This window comes from Vipera berus (assembly GCF_964194415.1).
Source record: "Vipera berus genome assembly, chromosome: 15".
Lineage (NCBI taxonomy): Eukaryota > Metazoa > Chordata > Lepidosauria > Squamata > Viperidae > Vipera > Vipera berus.
In genome coordinates this window covers 3,984,447-4,001,756 of record NC_138218.1, presented here as the reverse complement: position 1 = coordinate 4,001,756, position 17,310 = coordinate 3,984,447, and the positions used below count along the sequence as shown (strand labels likewise).

The window sequence follows — 17,310 nt, the reverse complement described above, 5'->3', positions numbered from 1 at the left end:
TCTGGTGGCCCCGAGTCCGACACGATGTCCAGTCTTATGTCACCTCCTGCGTCCCATGCAGGCAGGCCAAGTCAGCGACAGGGGCCCCGCCTGGTTTACTGCAGCCTTTGCCAACGCCCAAGAGACCCTGGGGGGCTGTGTCCATGGACTTTCTGACGGATCTACCCCCATCCTCCGGCTTCACGACAGTGTTTGTGGTGGTGGACATGTTGACCAAGATGGCGCACTTCATCCCCTGTCGCGGCTTACCGTCAGCTCGCGCCACTAGTCGCATGTTCATCCAACAGGTGTTCCGGCTGCACGGCCTTCCCGATAGAGTCGTCTCCGATAGGGGGGCCCAGTTTACAGCCCGCTTCTGGCAGGAGTTGATGCGGGCGTTGGACATTAAGGTTTGCCTCTCGTCCGCGCATCATCCTCAGACCGACGGGGGTACCGAGAAGGTCATCGGCATTTTAGAGCAGTATCTGCGCTGCTACGTTAACCTGCAGCAGGACAATTGGGTGGACTATTTGGCCATAGCCGAGTTTGCCTTTAACAACTCGCAGCACACCTCCACGCAGATGACACCGTTCTTGGCCAATGTGGGTTATCACCCCCGGTTTTTTCCCCCTTTCTCCCGTGGACTCACCGGAGCCGGCAGCGAACGAATTCATGGCGGAGTTACAGGCGATCCATCGGTTGGTGCGACGGCAGCTGGAGAAGGCCAAGGCCGACTACAAGAGGTTCGCCGATCGGTCGAGAAGGGATACGCCTCCACTATCGGTGGGGGATCGGGTCTGGCTGTCCACCAGGAACCTGCCATCCACTCGGCCGGCGAGGAAGCTGGACCACCGTTACCTTGGACCGTTCCCAGTCGAGGCCGTCATCAACCCGGTCGCCTATCGTTTAACTCTGCCACATTCCCTGCGCGTGCACCCCGTCTTCCATCGGTCCTTGCTGGTCCCCGAACGACCGGCCTGTCCACTTCGCCAGGCGGAACCTCCACCATCAGGAACTCGTGATGGAGACAGCACCCCCGAGTACGAGGTCGCCAGCATCAGGGATTCCTGCTGGCTGAAAGGTCGCTTCCAGTACCTGATCGAGTGGAAAGGGTACGGGCCGGAGGACTTCACATGGGAAGACGCGACCGCCGTTCATGCCCCTGCGTTGGTGACTGCTTTTCACGAACAGTTCCCATCCCGACCGCATCCGGATCGGCAGACCCGGGGGAAGGGCCCTGCGGTGCGGGATAGTGTTGTGACTCAGGGCCAGCCTGTGGGTCCGACAGCCGGCTCCGATGTATCGGAGGACTCAGATGTGGGGGAGGAGGGAAACGAACCGGCTGATGATGATGATTTGGAGGCTTTGCAGAGCCCTCAGCCGGGGACCTCTTCTCAGCTGTGTGAGCCCGAGAGTGCGGAGGATGACGACCCACAGCTGGCCCTGTTCAAGGACGCCCGACGCAGGAGGCAGACGAGCAGGGACAAACAAAGAAAGACTATGGGACTCCTCGGGAGGAGGCACAGGGAGACCACGCCCTGAGCTCTCTATAAAAGAAGTGTTTGGGGAGGGGCTGGTTGCTGAAAGCAACTTTTCCCGCTTGAGAAGACAAGCTCTTGTGTTTTTGTTAACTGCGTAATTAAATCTTGGCAGAAGCCTTTTAGCCTTGGACGCTTTCCAGACTCTTCTTTTGATTAGGGGTGCGAGAAGAGGGCTGGTTCAGAACACCAGCACCACAGTTCAAAGGCCTCAATTCTTTGGCGCTCAGCTTTTCTTATGGTCCAACTTTCACAGCCATACATTGCAACTGGGAAGACCATAGCCTTGACTATACACACATTTGTTGGCAGGGTGATGTGTCTGCTTTTTAGTGTGCTGTCTAGATTTGCCATGGCTTTCCTCCTCAGCAGCAAACGTCTTTTAATTTTTTGGCTACAGTCCCCGTCTGCGGTGATCTTGGATATGATGATAATGAACGGTAATAAAAAAAAATCTGTATGAGAAAACTGTCGGAAGGAGACGGCAGCAACCACCAGCAATCTTGGCAGTGTCTGTCTCTCAGTCATTTTGCTTAGCAATCTGGTGGTTGAGACAGAATTTCGCTAAAGAAGGAGTGAGGATACTCGTAAAGGCCACAGATGTATTACATATAAAGGTAAAGGTTCCCCCGCACATGCGTGCTAGTCGTTTCCGACTTTAGGGGCCGGTGCTCATCTCCGTTTCAAAGCCGAAGAGCCAGCGCTTGTCCGAGGACGTCTCCGTGGTCATGTGGCCGGCATGACTAGACGCCAAAGGCGCACGGAACGCTGTTACCTTCCCACCGTAGTGGTCCCTATTTTTCTACTTGCATTTTTACGTGCTTTCGAACTGCTAGGTTGGCAGAAGCTGGGACGAGTAACAGGCGCTCACTCTGCTACGCGGCACTCGGGATTCGACCCGCCAAACTGCCGACCTTCTGATCGACAAGCTCAGCGTCCTAAAGGACAGTGGTAAAAGCTCTACCATAGGGGTCCCCTATGACTTGTGATGACTTGTGGACTGAGGAATTCTGGGAGTTGAAGTCCACAAGTCATAAAGTGCCCACGGTTGGGGACGTCTGCTCTACCATAAAGCTACATAATTATTTTGTTGACTTGGGTTCTATTTTTGTGGCCAGACTTAATTTAATTTATTTTAATTTATTTTAATTTTATATTGGATTGTTTTTAAATTTTGCCTTGTAAACCGCCCTGAGTCCTTTGGGAATAGGGCAGTATATAAACCGAATAAATAAATAAATACCTTTGTTCATATTAGTTTTGCCTGCTGAACTTGGAGTGCTGCAACTTGGAGGGACAGGCTGTGGTTGTTGTTGTTTTTTTGCTTTACTTTGTGTTGGGTTTCCTTGGAAACTGACCAGGCACTGTAAACCTAAAACTTTGCACAGAGCAGCATTGGATAGCTGTAAGCAGGACAGTGTAAGAATAGATCTATTTTCATACTTTTAAGCGTTACTACTGGGGCTTCTCTCATGGTTTAAACTGCCGATAGGAACTCAGTTTTTTTTTTAAACCCAAACAGTGACTCTTAATAAAATGGTGAAGGATTGTTTGCAACAAGCTAGTAAGGTTTTGCTAGCCTGGGGACATTTATTATTATTTTTCCCCAGAAGCCTTTCGTGGCTGTCAATGAACACTGGTGGAAGTTAGCAGGACGTCACAGCACCGTTAATTATTACGGAAACTAGAGAACAGTTCTCTTAAGGATCACTTGTAAACTATAGGTAAAATGGGCTTCCTGAACACCATACGCGGTCTCCGCAAAACAAGTTACCTTTTTCCAAGTGATCTTTACATTGCAAGTCGCCCAAACTGCGAGATGGGCTGCGTATAAACTTAAATAAATAATTGGAATCTTTCTTTCTCTCACATTTCTATCTTCTCTCATCAGATGACCTGGAAGAGGATGAATCTGATACTCAACTTGACGTGGCAAGTAACCAAGTTGAAATCCTGCCGTAGGAAGTTGGGAGGGGCTGCCTTTGAATAATGTTGCACTTCTGGGCACGTTTTCCTTTCGAACGCTCGTCTTTATAGAAATACAGGCATGACTAAAAGAAAGGAAGCAATGCGATGGCTAGAACTATTGGGAGAAAGCCGAGTTTCTCGTTGATTTAGCGGCCTTTTGTAGGACATCTTGGCCTCTTATTATTAATATTCGAGATTTTAAATGTACAGCCAATTCTGCATCCAGCCGATTTCCAGGCTTTCCATTCAGAAGAGGGCTTCAGAACAAAACTATGCAACTGACTCTTAAATTACACTTATAACACAGTTAAATAACAAAAACCGTAGTTAAACTCCTTGGATTCTAATGATTAAAGATAAATAATACATAGCATTGAAATAATAGCAAGAGATGGAAAAAACAAATGAAGCTGTAGTCACGTAATGTAATTTTTTTTTGAAGTTTTATTTTCTAATTTTACATTTAAATATTTAAAAAGCAATGTGGCGGCTGAGTTAATCGGTAATTCAATAACATACAAGTATCTTTAGTACAAGTCTCAAACTATTACATTAAATATTTCCTCTCTTTTCCCCTTAGTATTTGCTGTCTCACAATCAAACTAATCCAATTCATATTATATCAATTAAATAAAAATAGCTTTCTTACATTTATCAATACTTTTTAGTTTATACGTATCCTGGTTATTTTAACATTCAATCTTTGTAAAAAAAAGTCAATGTCCTAATTAGTTTTTCCCATTTTTTAGTTTCCCATTAACATTTAATTTCCAAGTTTTAAATAACCAAAGTTCCCTTTATCACAATTCAATACAAAATCTAATGTTCAGGATACAGGTCTTATCTATTTGAATATATTTTATTTCTCACCATCTTACATCGACTAATAATACAGTATAACAACATAATGTAATTTTTTTTTGGCATCCTGCGGCCCTTGAGCTTAACATGTTTATTTAGAGGGGTTTCTTGTTTTCAGCAACAACAATTTTCTAGCTTTATTTCCCTTTTTTCTGTCTCAGGAGGTGGACCCAGGTGGGGAGAAAGGTGAGGCTGAGGAAGATGAGGAACTGCCCCAGACTCCAGAAACCTGCCTCCAGATGAACCTGGTTTATCAGGAAGTGATTCAGGAGAAGATTGAAGAGATCAACACTCTCCTTGCCCAAAATAAAAAGCAGCAGGTGAGTTAACTCTGTGCAAGGACCTCGGGGGACACAGCGCAAAAGCCTCACCTCCTGCAGTGCTTTGAGACAGTGCAATCTCTTTAACGCAGGGCTCTTCCCAAGTTGGCCCTTTTATGACTTGTGGACTTCAACTCCCAGACTTCCTCAGCCAGGCAAGAAGTCATGAAAGGGCCAAGTTGGAAGACCCCTGGTTTAGATGGGCTGAGTTTAATGTTAGGGTAAACAAAAAACGGAACAGCGCCGTTTTCTTCACTTGAAAAGGCAAAGCCATAATCTAGCAGGGCAGTTGAGGATGAGTTGCAGTGCTGGCTGGGAACTGTTGCCAAGACGGGCTGTTTTTCTACCTCATTGGATTAGTTTTGGAGTGTTCTGTACCAGCCTGCTACCGGCCCTGCAGAAAAAGCAGGGACAACCCCTTTACAAACGGCAAGAGGCTGGAATTAAGCCTGCCACATTTATTAACATAAAACAGAGCAAACAAGACGCCAACCATGAAACAGGAGCTATGAAACAGGAACTATTCAAGCGGTTGCCTTCAGCAAACCTGCCCTCCCACGCATTCCCCTTTTATACAGTTCAGGGCATGGCTTCTCTCTGCCTCCTTCTGAGGTGCCCCATTGCCTTCCTCTGTTTACTCCTGATTGACTGCCTCCTGCGTCGGGCGTCCTTGAACAGGGCCAGCTGTGGGTCATCTTCATCCACGCTGTCAGGCTCACACAGCTGGGTCTCTGTGGTGACCAGGTGGGAGGGGCCTGGCTGAGGGCTCTCATCAGCAAGATCTTCAACCCCCTCAGCAAGCTCTTCAGCACCCCCCTCCTCCTCTGAGTCGTCCCAACTGCCGAACCCACAGGCTGACCCTGAATCACAACATGGAGGTTTCTGGCAGGAAGATTGGGGGCCTTGGTGGGTTCATTATGGGGAGGCTGTTTTGCCCTACTTTTAAGGTGGTGTACGTTTTAGGGCAGTATATCAAAGTGTCATGAAGGATATCTGCAAAATATATCAAACTCGATGAAGGATGTATGCAAAATATATCAAACTCGATGAAGGATGTATGCAAAATATATCAAACTCTCATGAAGGAGATCTGCAAAATACATTGCAGTAGCAAGCCAGTTGTTCCATCAGCACTCCCCATGGCTGGCTGAGGAATTCTGGGAGTTGAAGTCCACAAGTCATCAAAGGGCCAAGTTGGAAGGCCCCTGGTCTGGATCCAAGCCCGCAGTTTCATCAAAATGGCCGACTGAGGAATTCTGGGAGTTGAAGTCCACCAGTCATCAAAGGGCCAAGTGAGAAGGCCCCTGCTTCTATATGCAAGGCTTTATTGAGCATAGCATACTGGCACTAATGAGCCGAAAGTCAGCTCTGATTAAATTGGCGCAGTAGCAGCATATTAAAAAGTACAGCAACTCCCTTCAGAACAGTGTGGGTGACATGACCCAATTAAGCTCCAGACAAGTATGAGAAAGAAACTTCAGTTTCCAAAACAGACTCATGCACGATCCTGCAGCTCCACAACTGCAACACACATTCCATTCTTCCCCACTCCTCTCCCCGGTTCTGTAGGCAACCCAAGGGGGGGAAAAAAAAATCTGAAGCAGCATGCAGTTTTCCAAGCTTGTCATGCTCATCTTTTCACAGCCTGCCCATTTCATAGGTTTAATGGGGATCAGAGCTATCTAACGGCTCTAGACGAGGTGTGGCGGGACCTTCCTCACACAAGCCCACTCCTCCTTCCCCCCCCTCACATTATAATTTCTCACCTACATTTAACAGGATCCGATCTTTCCATCACTCATTTCTCATTGTTGTGGATCCCCCCTCCCTTTTTTTTTGGCTTGCTGATCAGCATCCTTTTGAGTCAAAATGTAGATTTGAGAAAGGATAAGTCCATTCTGAAAGTGCCTTTAAAAGGCTGGTTAATGACTGACTGGCAACTTTTCATCCAGGGACAGAGCAATTGTGTTATTGGATGTACGCATTAGTTGCTCAGTGGCAAGTCAGCAACTGGCCTTTCAGTTTTGCCTGCCATTTGCTTCATTCAGGCAGTCCTCAACTTATGACTGCAACTGAGCCCACAATTTTGTTCATAAAGTGGGTCACCACATTTTTTTATATGTATGTATGTATGTATGTATATATGTATATATATATATATATGGTCACGTGATCACAGGGTGCGAGGCGGGAGAGACAGATGTCAGATTTTTTTTGTCTCTTTTCTTTTATTCCAAAAAAGCTAAACTCCAAAAAAATTAAAGAAAAACACACAAACGGGATATCTAAAAAGTGCATTAAAAAGGGCCGAAGAAGCTTTTTGAATGAGGAATGAGATGATTTCAAAGAAAAATGAAGAAAGTCCAGGTGCCGCGTGAAAAAGCACCTTGGGGACACGCATTACAAAGACTTAACACATGTACACATATTATCCCTCCAGTTGAATACTGATTAATATATTGCAACAATATGAGTTTCCCATCCCTTGCAAAACAGACCCCCCCCCCCCCAAATTTTAACATACCGGTTCTATTTGCAGATTATTAACCTGCCAGCTACACGCTATTTAGATGACAAAATAGTTAACAGGAAGAAAAGCAAATTAATAATAAAGAGAAGGTTAAGTTTCAAAACCCATCAGAATTTTGAATCTGGGTCCCATTTGTGGGATCCGCTGCAAATTTGAACTGTTGCTAAGCAACAGAAACTGTAGTCTGTTGACAGGCGGTTTCTGGCATCCCGACATTCGGCTTGCAAACCCTGCACTTTTTCGCAGCCCTGGCAGAGGGGAGAAGTATCTTGTAAGGATGATTGCTCGGCTGAATTGCCCGAATAATGGGGAATGGTGGGCCTTCTTCATCCCAATGCTGGGATGCAGTTGGAGTGGGGCTCACGCAGGCCCAGGATTCTGGCTTGATGGACGCTTTTCTGTTTGTGAATGCCCTGCAGGAAAAACTCACCTGGGAGCTGGCCGGAACAAAAGGGGTGAAATCAAGTGACGGGAAATCCTTGCCAGCAAATATGTTTTTGGGCCATTTTATGAAGCCATATTTTAAGGACAAAACATCAGGGATTGTAAGTATTACATTCTAATAACTTATTCAGCTTGAATGCTGCCCGGCTCCAAACATCTCTGGGTGGCCCACAGCAGACATGTCAAACACAAGGCCCGGGGGCCGGATCCGGCCCGCGAAGTGGTTTCATGCGGCCCGCGAAGCCATCCTGGAAACAGTGAGGGAACGGCCCCCACTCCCTTGGCCCTGGCCCAGAGACCCTCACATCTGTCCCACTCCTGCCCAGGCCGCCATAGGCACCCTTGATGCGAACGATGTAGAGTTGGCCACGCCCACCCAGTAGGCCATACGCACTCTAGCCATGCCCACCCAGTAGGCCACGCCCACCCGGCCCCTTGAGGGCAACCGCAATGCTGATGCGGCCCTCAGTGAAATTGAGTTTGACACCCCTGGCTCACAGCAATCAGATTACAACTGGGTCATAGAAAAGAAAAGTGTGATAAAGCCAGGGGTGTCCATCTCACTCACCCAAGGCCTGGGAGAAGATTCAGGTCTTCTGAACAACAGTAGAGTGAGGATCGGGATCTCGGGAGGAAAAAACCATTCTAGAGGCAGGTGCTACTCTGGAGAAGGTGATCTTCCAGGGTCCCAGTAGACTGCTGCCAGACCTGCCCTAGTCGGGCCCTCAGGAAATTAAGACTCTTGAATCCGCTGAGTTGAATCCAAAAAACTTTTATTGAGAGAACCTGGATGCAGTCAAGTCGGGTGGAATCTGGAGATCCTACGCAAAGCCTAAAGCAATTATTTTGGTTTCCCAATCCCTGCCATTTGCTTCATTCAGGCAGTCCTCAACTTATGACTGCAACTGAGCCCACAATTTTGTTCATAAAGTGGGTCACCACATTTTTTTATATGTATGTATGTATGTATGTATATATGTATATATATATATATGGTCACGTGATCACAGGGTGCGAGGCGGGAGAGACAGATGTCAGATTTTTTTTGTCTCTTTTCTTTTATTCCAAAAAAGCTAAACTCCAAAAAAATTAAAGAAAAACACACAAACGGGATATCTAAAAAGTGCATTAAAAAGGGCCGAAGAAGCTTTTTGAATGAGGAATGAGATGATTTCAAAGAAAAATGAAGAAAGTCCAGGTGCCGCGTGAAAAAGCACCTTGGGGACACGCATTACAAAGACTTAACACATGTACACATATTATCCCTCCAGTTGAATACTGATTAATATATTGCAACAATATGAGTTTCCCATCCCTTGCAAAACAGACCCCCCCCCCAAATTTTAACATACCGGTTCTATTTGCAGATTATTAACCTGCCAGCTACACGCTATTTAGATGACAAAATAGTTAACAGGAAGAAAAGCAAATTAATAATAAAGAGAAGGTTAAGTTTCAAAACCCATCAGAATTTTGAATCTGGGTCCCATTTGTGGGATCCGCTGCAAATTTGAACTGTTGCTAAGCAACAGAAACTGTAGTCTGTTGACAGGCGGTTTCTGGCATCCCGACATTCGGCTTGCAAACCCTGCACTTTTTCGCAGCCCTGGCAGAGGGGAGAAGTATCTTGTAAGGATGATTGCTCGGCTGAATTGCCCGAATAATGGGGAATGGTGGGCCTTCTTCATCCCAATGCTGGGATGCAGTTGGAGTGGGGCTCACGCAGGCCCAGGATTCTGGCTTGATGGACGCTTTTCTGGCGGCCAAATACGGTGCTGAGAAGATGTTTTGAGAACACTAAGGTGCCAGGCACGTAACCATTCACCCTCAGGGCATGACGGCCTTGGAGTCTGGCGAAAACTGGCTGGGAAGGAGTTCATCCCGTCTCCGAAGACAGTCCCCCTCCCTAAGTCCCCAGCGAACAGCAGGAGCAGAGAAATCCCAAGCATGCCATTCCCCCTCGGCACGATGGCAGGACACCAAAGTACTAACGGTGGACCTGACAATGCCAATTGAAGGAGCACAGAGCATGCCCACCCTGCCAGTTTAGAGTGGAAGGCAGCTACTGTGAGAGACAGGTGGTCTCTCAAGTAACCAAGTCTTGTATGGTAAAGGTAAAGGTTCCCCTGCACATGCGTGCTAGTCGTTTCCGACTCTAGGGGCCGGTGCTCATCTCCGTTTCAAAGCCAAAGAGCCAGCACTTATCCGAGGACATTTCCATGGTCATGTGGCCAGCATGACTAGATGCACATGGAATGCTGTTACCTTCCCACCGTCGTGGTCCCTATTTTTCTACTTGCATTTTGACGTGCTTTCGAACTGCTAGGTTGGCAGAAGCTGGGACGAGTAACAGGCACTCACTCTGTTATGCGGCACTCGGGATTCGACCCGCCAAACTGCCGACCTTCTGATCGACAAGCTCGGCGTCCTAACCCACTGAGCCACCGCGTCCCTTAACCAAGTCTTGTAGACCTTGGCAATTTCTAGCTTCCCTGGTTTGCTTCTCCGTTCATATGGAAGTCAGATTTTTTTGGTGGTGTTTTCTGTTCTTCTCCAAGCGATAGTTCTCAGTTTTTGTTAAGACAGGGGGGAAAAACGTCAGCCATATCTAAGGTCCCCTTCCCAGGTGTCCTTCGTAACAGGATTACGCTGGTCTGTGCCACGCAACTCACCCACACTCTCTTCTGTGATTGGGGTTCGTTTTTCCTGAACTCCTTTGATCAGAGTCTCTCCTTCCCTGGAAAAGTCCCCAGGAACAGCAGTTGTCCTATGGCAGGGATTGAAATGGGAAGTGGAACAAACGTGCCGGATCTTTTTCCCCAGGGCCCCCCCGCCAACAACGATGCTCGAGAAAAGGCCAGGCAAGGCATCAAGTCATTCGAGGAGCTGATCACTATCAAATGTAAGGGTCTACGGTAAAGGGACCGTTCGGTGGGGAAAGAGAACGTGGGTCGCACATGACCTTAGCGTCTTTGTAACCGGGGTAAATAGATGCTAGCTGCCGAGCATCTGAATATGGATCAGGTGGCCGGGGAGGCCGCCACGACTGTTAAGTGCGAGGACCGGTTTTAAGTTAATTTTTTGTGCCGTCCTAACTTTGAACGGGCGCTAAGCAGATGGTTTTAAACTGAGGACTTGCCCTGCCCATCCCCTCTTTTAAGCGCGTTGCACAAGGGATTCCTTGGTTTTCTTGCAAAAGGCCTGTGAGACACTGGCCAGGGGGGCGGGCTTCCTCTTTCCCTGAGAAAGAGGAAATGTGGGGACCTGTTCAGAACTAGCAGTTTCCCCCCCCCCAAGACCTTGAGAATTCCATCCTGCGATTGGTCCATCAGGAAGGAGCGTCCAACGCCACTTTCCTAAACCCCGGCCCTGCACTTCTTCCTCAGGGAAGAGCCGAGAGAAGCAGCTCCTGCGACAGGCCGTGGTGAGCGATCGCTTACAGCATCTGCTGCAGCCGAAGCTGATGAAGTAAGTTCTCCTGGTTTCTGCTAAGAATCGAGAGGAAACAACCTTGTATAGCCCCCTCAAATTGTCCGGACCAGAACAAGTTGCGCTTTCCGCCTACTTGGGTTTTCTTTAATTAGAGGGAGATTTATTCAGTTGCACTGGGGTGTCCTTATACTTTGGAGAGATCGTAAAAGGAGCCACAGCAGGCAGACTTTCTCGGTCTAGGAAACACGTCTAACTTTGGGGCGGCAGCTACTCCTGATGAAGACAATCCCAGCCTCGTGGCGAGAATCTTTTGTTTCTTCGCCGCGGCACAGACAAGCTGGCTTTAGAGCTTCAGATGCACTCTTCCTGTTCTCCAAGCTGCTCTTCGAAGTGGGTTCCCCAACATACAAACTCAGGGCATCCTAGAATCTGCCTAGGCCCGATTGATCTGTCCCCCCAAGGCTGTGGTTGTACCCCCTGAGGTGAATTTTGTAACACGACTGGAAAATGCGAAGGGACGAGGCGGCTCAGGTCACCCAGCTTGTGGCAAGGGACTGTTTCCACCTCTGTTTTTTGTGCCTCTGCCCAGATCATTTCTAACTCTTTCCACAGGGTTGAGTATCTGAATGAAAAATGGGAGAAATCCAGGGATGAGATGGAAAAGCAGATCTTGGCGAAGCAGATCCAGGAAACGGAACGTGAAATGAATGAAATCAAGTAAGTTTCAGCCGTTCGGCTAGCGAATCCAGTACTGAGGAAACTCTACGGTTCTTTTGTGATTCAGTGTTAACCTGTGCTCCCAGCAGTTGAGTCTGAGGAATCGGAGGAGGAGGAGGAGGGGTTTGGAGAGCCTTCGGTGTCGGATGGAGGCTCTGATGCACTGCAGGACTCTTAGCCTGGCCCCTCTTGTGTTCCTCATGAGGCTCAGCAGTGTGAGGAGGAGGTGTCAGACTCAGAGGAGTCACAGGTGAATCTGTTCAGAGACGCTAAAAGCAGAAGGCAATTCCAGCAGAGCAGAGCAGAGAAAATCAATGAGGCAACTCAGTGAGAGGAGGAGAAGGCAGTGAGAAGCCACACCTTGGTACTGATAATAAAAGGGGAAGGTGTGGGCCGGGCTGGTTGCTGAAGGCAACCATTTGGAGACATTCTAAGAGAATCCTGGTCTGTTCTTGCTAAGCTGTTTGACTCTCGTTGGATGTTTTGAATCATGTATTTTTGGTTGAAGAAAATATTCTGCTAATTTTTTGTTTGAAAGACTTTATTATTTGGAACTGTAAATAAATTTGGGTTGGGTTTTTTTTCCAGCCTATTGATTGTTAAAAGGAAAAAGGGGTTGTCCCTGACACACAAACAGGGCCGGTCGTAGGCTGGAACAGAACAGGTTCTTTCAGGTGCCACAAAAGATAAACTTTATTGAATACACATCTCCAGTGCTAAAGAAGCAAAATCAAGTCTAGCTTCCCATGCGAAAATCTGGCTAATTAGCAATAGTTTTCCATAACCCCCGCCCACCGAGTGTTCATGTTGGCCAATCACACTTCTTTGGTTTGTTATGGGAACGGTCCACTTCTCCATCAGACACCTGTTTCTTGCGTCCTTGCTTCTCATGGTCCATAGACGGCTTCTTAAAAATCCCATTTCTTCCCCAAGTGTCCCCTCTTCCCTATTTGTATGGCAAGTGGAGTAGCGGCAGAGGTTAGCAAGCATTTTAGCAATCCAATCTTGACAGTGAGATTGGCAGCTTGAATGCCAAGAGGGGAAAAGGGTCTCCTTTCGACAGCTTATATATATATATATATATATCCCACCAATCAGATGTGAGCCAGAGCGTAATTTGGGAAGCTTTCCTAAAGCAACTGGATCCGCTTGCCAGGAAGAGGGATTTGGCAAAAGGGAGCAGGGGAGAAAGAGGGAAGGCATTGACTTCAGGTGCTTCTGCCTCGGTCTTTGCATCCAACTAAAGCGATTTAGTTGTATCTCCAGACGTTCGCCTGGCTCTTCTAGTCTTTCTCAACCTTGGCAACTTTTTAAGATGTGTGAACTTCGGCCCCCAGAATTCCCCAGCTGGCATGCTTGGGGGAAATTCTGAAGTCCACACATCTTAAAAGTTGCCAAGGTTGAGAAAGACTAAAAGTACCAGAAGGCAGGACAAGAAGCAACGGATGGCAACTAATCAAGGAGAGAAGCAACCTGGAATTAAGGAGAAACTTCCTAAAAGTGAGGACAGTTAACCAGTGAAACAGAAGTTGCCTCCAGACGTTGTGGGTCCTTCATCACTGGAGGCTTTTAAGAAGAGGCTGCACAGCCACTGGTCTGAGATGGTTTAGGTTCTTTTCCTTGAGCAGGGGGCTGGACTAGAAGACCTCTAAGGTCCCTTCCAGCTCTATTCTATTCTATTCTATTCTATTCTATTCTATTCTATTCCTTAATTCTATTCTATTCCTTAATTTTATTCTATTCTATTCTATTCCATTCCATACCAAATTCCATATTCCATTCTCTCTTCTCTTCTCTTCTCTTCTCTTCTCTTCTCTTCTCTTCTCTTCTCTTCTCTTCTCTTCTCTTCCTTAATTCAATTCTGTTCTGTTCTGTTCTGTTATATTGTATTCTATTCGAGAAGCAACCTGGAATTAAGGAGAAACTTCCTAAAAGTGAGGACAGTTAAACAGTGGAACAGAAGTTGCCTCCAGACGTTGTGGGTCCTTCATCACTGGAGGCTTTTAAGAAGAGGCTGCACAGCTACTTGTCTGAAATGGTATAGGATCTCCTGCTTGAGCAGGGGGCTGGACTAGAAGACCTCTAAGGTCCCTTCCAGCTCCATTCTATTCTATTCTATTCTATTCTATTCTATTCTATTCTATTCTATTCTATTCTATTCTATTCTATTCTATTCTATTCTATTCCTTAATTTTATTCTATTCTATTCCATTCCAAACCAAATTCCATATTCCATTCTCTCTCCTCTCCTCTCCTCTCCTCTCCTCTCTTCCTTAATTCTCTTCTCTTCTCTTCCTTAATTCAATTCTATTCTGTTCTGTTCTGTTCTATTATATTGTATTCTATTCAAGAAGCAACCTGGAATTAAGGAGAAACTTCCTAACAGGGAGGACAATTAACCAGTGGAACAGCTTTGCCTTCAGACCTTGTGGGTGCTTCATCACTGGAGGCTTTTAAGAAGAGTCGGGACAGTCGCTTGTCTGGAATGGTATAGGCTTTCCTGCTTGAGCAGGGGGTTGGACTAGAAGACCTCCAAGGTCCCTTCTATTCTGATTCTCCTACACAGCCGCCTAAAGAATAGCACAGCTTTTCTAATTGCTCTTGTCTTTCCAGCATGCTGCCAGAAGAAACTTTGCTGGGAAACAGACACGATGAGCACGACTGGGACAAGATTGCCAACATCAACGTGAGTCCACCCCCGGCCCCTCTGCCCCGTGGTTCTAAAATCTTCTCTGGGCACAGGGGGAGGGAATTTCGCCTGGGAATGAAATTTTCCCCTGCATGTCTTTTTTTAAAAAAAAAAACAAAAATAAAAACCCCACCAAGTTGTGCCCCTTTACCCCGTCTTGCGCCTCCCTAGTTTGAAGGAACACGCAACGCAAACGAGCTGAGGAAATACTGGCAGAATTACGAGCATCCCAGTATCAACAAGAAGGAATGGAGCGAAGAAGAGGTTGAGAAACTGAAGGAAACAGCTGCCCGGCACGGCGGTCTGCATTGGGAAGCGGTCGCCCAAGAGCTAGGGGTAAGGCCGGACAGGATGCTGTAAACCAGGGGTGTCAAACTTGAGTTGTCACGTGACGTGTTGTGATGTATCGTGATTTTTTTTTCTCCCCACGTCTGGAGGTGGGGTGGTCGCACTTTCGGTGTGACGCATCCGGTCCGTGGGCCGGCAGTTGGACACCCCTGCTGTAAGAGCCTCTAGCTGGAATGTTGACATTTTGGGGTGGGGGTAAAGTGCAATTAAAGTTCAAGTCTTTGAGGTAGCATTAAAACCACCCATTTCTTAAAAGTTGGTGCATTTTATAGAGGCGGTTTTGGACTGCCGGGGACAGTCCCGGTGCTTGGGGGAAAAATTCACAAACCGGTGCAGTAAGTAGAATTTGCAAGGGGAAGAAAAGGATGGCGTTTGACCCTGGAGGGTCAGAGCACAATATAATTCATGATCTATTTCTCCTGTTGCACAGGGAGTCCTTGACTTGCAGGCACAACTGAGCCCAAAATTTTGGTCGCTAAGCGAGACGGTTGAGTGAGTTTTGCCTGTCTCTTGCTACAAGTTGCAAAGTGAGTCGCACAGTTGTTAAGTGAATCTGGCTGCCCCATTGGCTTTGCTTGTCTGAAGGTTGCAAAAGGGGAATCAGGACATAAAGACATGCCGGTTGCCAAGCCTCTGAATTGTGCTCGTGTGATGCTGTGACAATTGGTAAGGTGGAAAAAAGGTCCTGAGGACTTTTTTTCAGCGCTGTTGTAACTTTGAACAGTCACTCAAGAGCCTTAGTGGCGCAGTACTGAGCCACTTAGAATGCAGTACTGCAGGCTAATTCTGCCCGCTGCCGGCAGTTCGATCCCGATCAGCTCAGAGTTGACTCAGCCTTCCATCCTTTCGAAGTCAGTAAAATGAGAACCTAGATTTGTTTGGGGGGGCAACAGGCTGACTGTAAACCAGTGTAAAGTACTGGGAAGCGGTATATAAGTTTAAGGGCTATTGCTAAATGAACTGTTGTAAGTCAAGGACTCCCTGAAGCTTCTTTATTGATCATCTGTTTGCAAGAACCTCGCTAGGCTGACTGCCTTCTCTTGGGGACAGGCAGATAAACCTTCAAGGGTCTGGCCTCTGCCGTTCTCCCCCCCCCCCCAAATCTCTCTGAGCTAGACTACCTCTTAACTCCCACCTCTAGTCTAGCCAGGAATTCTACCACAGTCCCCCGTCCCTTGGGTGCTGTGATCTCTTCTGCCTCCCCCACTTATCCCTGCTTCTGGCCCACCCACCCAGCCAACCGGGTGCTTCTGCTTCCTCCCCAGACGCAGCGCACAGCCTTCCAGTCCCTCCAGAAGTTCCAGTCCTACAACAGAGATTTCAAACGGAGCGAATGGAGCCCTGAAGAAGATCAGATGCTCAGGCAGCTTGTGCAGGAAATGCGAGTTGGGAAGCACATTCCCTACCGGAAAAGTAAGCCACTTCTTGGGGGGGAAGAGTGTCCTGATTGCAGGACCAGCTTTACAAACAGTCCTCGCTATACGACATCCAGTTGGGGCTGGAACTTCATCAAAGCTGATTTGACGACCTCTTATGTCGCAGTTGCTGTGCGGATCCAGCTTCCCTCTTTTGACTTGGCTTGCTGGGAGCCAGCTGGAACAGTCACGGATGACCATATATCAGGGGTCTTCAAACGTGGCCCTTTTGTGACTGGTGGACTTCAACTCCCAGAATTCCTCAGTCAGCCATTTTGATGAAATTGCGGGCTTGGATCCAGACTCTCAGGGGTCTTCCAACTTGGCCCTTTTGTGACTGGTGGACTTCAACTCCCAGAATTCCTCAGTCGGCCATTTTTGATAAAACTGCAGGCTTGGATCCAGACCAGGGTTCTTCAAACTTGGCGCTTTTATGACTGGTGGACTTCAACTCCCAGAATTCATCAGCCAGGCAGAATAGACTGAACACCCTTGTTTCAAATTATATAGGGTCCCCTGATTGAGCCAAGTGGTTGGACTAGAACAGGGGCAGGCAACCTTGGTTCTTTTATGACTGGTGGACCTCAATACCCAGAATTCCTGAACCAGCCATGCTGGCTCAGGTATTCTAGGAGTTGGAAGTCCACCAGTCATAAAAGGACCACGTTTGAAGACCCCTGCTGTCATGGTTCCGATGAATAAGACAAATCAAACAAATTGCAGGCATATTATTTATCTAAAAAGTCTTAGTAATGAAATGAAATATCGGCACTCATGGAGAGATGCCAGAATCTGAAATCTCTTCCCCCCAAACCCATCGTAACACACACAAAATCCCCGTCCTTATCTACGCGTCATAAATCACATTATCCAATTAGTTTCACATATGAGGTCTCCTCCCAGTCTGTATGCGGGCTTCTTATCTTCTCAAAATAGACGTTAGAAAATTTCCCTCCCTTCAAGATTCAAAGCGAAGCAGTTTCAACAAAAGGCTGTCTCTTACACTGTCAGCGCAAAAAACATGTAAAAGGTTTGCAGCATTGACATCCAGCCCCCCCTTACAAAAAGA

At 47.3% G+C, this 17,310-nt stretch overlaps 1 protein-coding gene across 5 annotated transcripts in view; it reads left to right on the top strand.

Moving 5' to 3' along the window:
- The window catches only part of SNAPC4 (small nuclear RNA activating complex polypeptide 4), a 43,539-nt gene that overhangs the window by 5,983 nt on the left and 20,246 nt on the right, over positions 1 to 17,310 (top strand). For 4 of the 5 annotated variants that reach the window (XR_014028000.1, XR_014028001.1, XM_081339754.1 and 1 more), the window contains exons 3-11: positions 3,409 to 3,449; positions 4,508 to 4,666; positions 7,616 to 7,741; positions 10,464 to 10,542; positions 11,027 to 11,108; positions 11,685 to 11,789; positions 14,403 to 14,475; positions 14,650 to 14,814; positions 16,092 to 16,239. Coding sequence is in view for 3 of the 5 variants with exons in the window: in XM_081339754.1 (XP_081195880.1) it covers positions 3,409 to 3,449; positions 4,508 to 4,666; positions 7,616 to 7,741; positions 10,464 to 10,542; positions 11,027 to 11,108; positions 11,685 to 11,789; positions 14,403 to 14,475; positions 14,650 to 14,814; positions 16,092 to 16,239 (978 nt within the window). In the remaining 2 variants the exon portion in view is untranslated. Of the gene's footprint in view, positions 1 to 2,573; positions 3,242 to 3,408; positions 3,450 to 4,507; positions 4,667 to 7,615; positions 7,742 to 10,463; positions 10,543 to 11,026; positions 11,109 to 11,684; positions 11,790 to 14,402; positions 14,476 to 14,649; positions 14,815 to 16,091; positions 16,240 to 17,310 lie in introns of those variants that run through there. The other variant, XM_081339755.1, reaches the window with a different exon arrangement.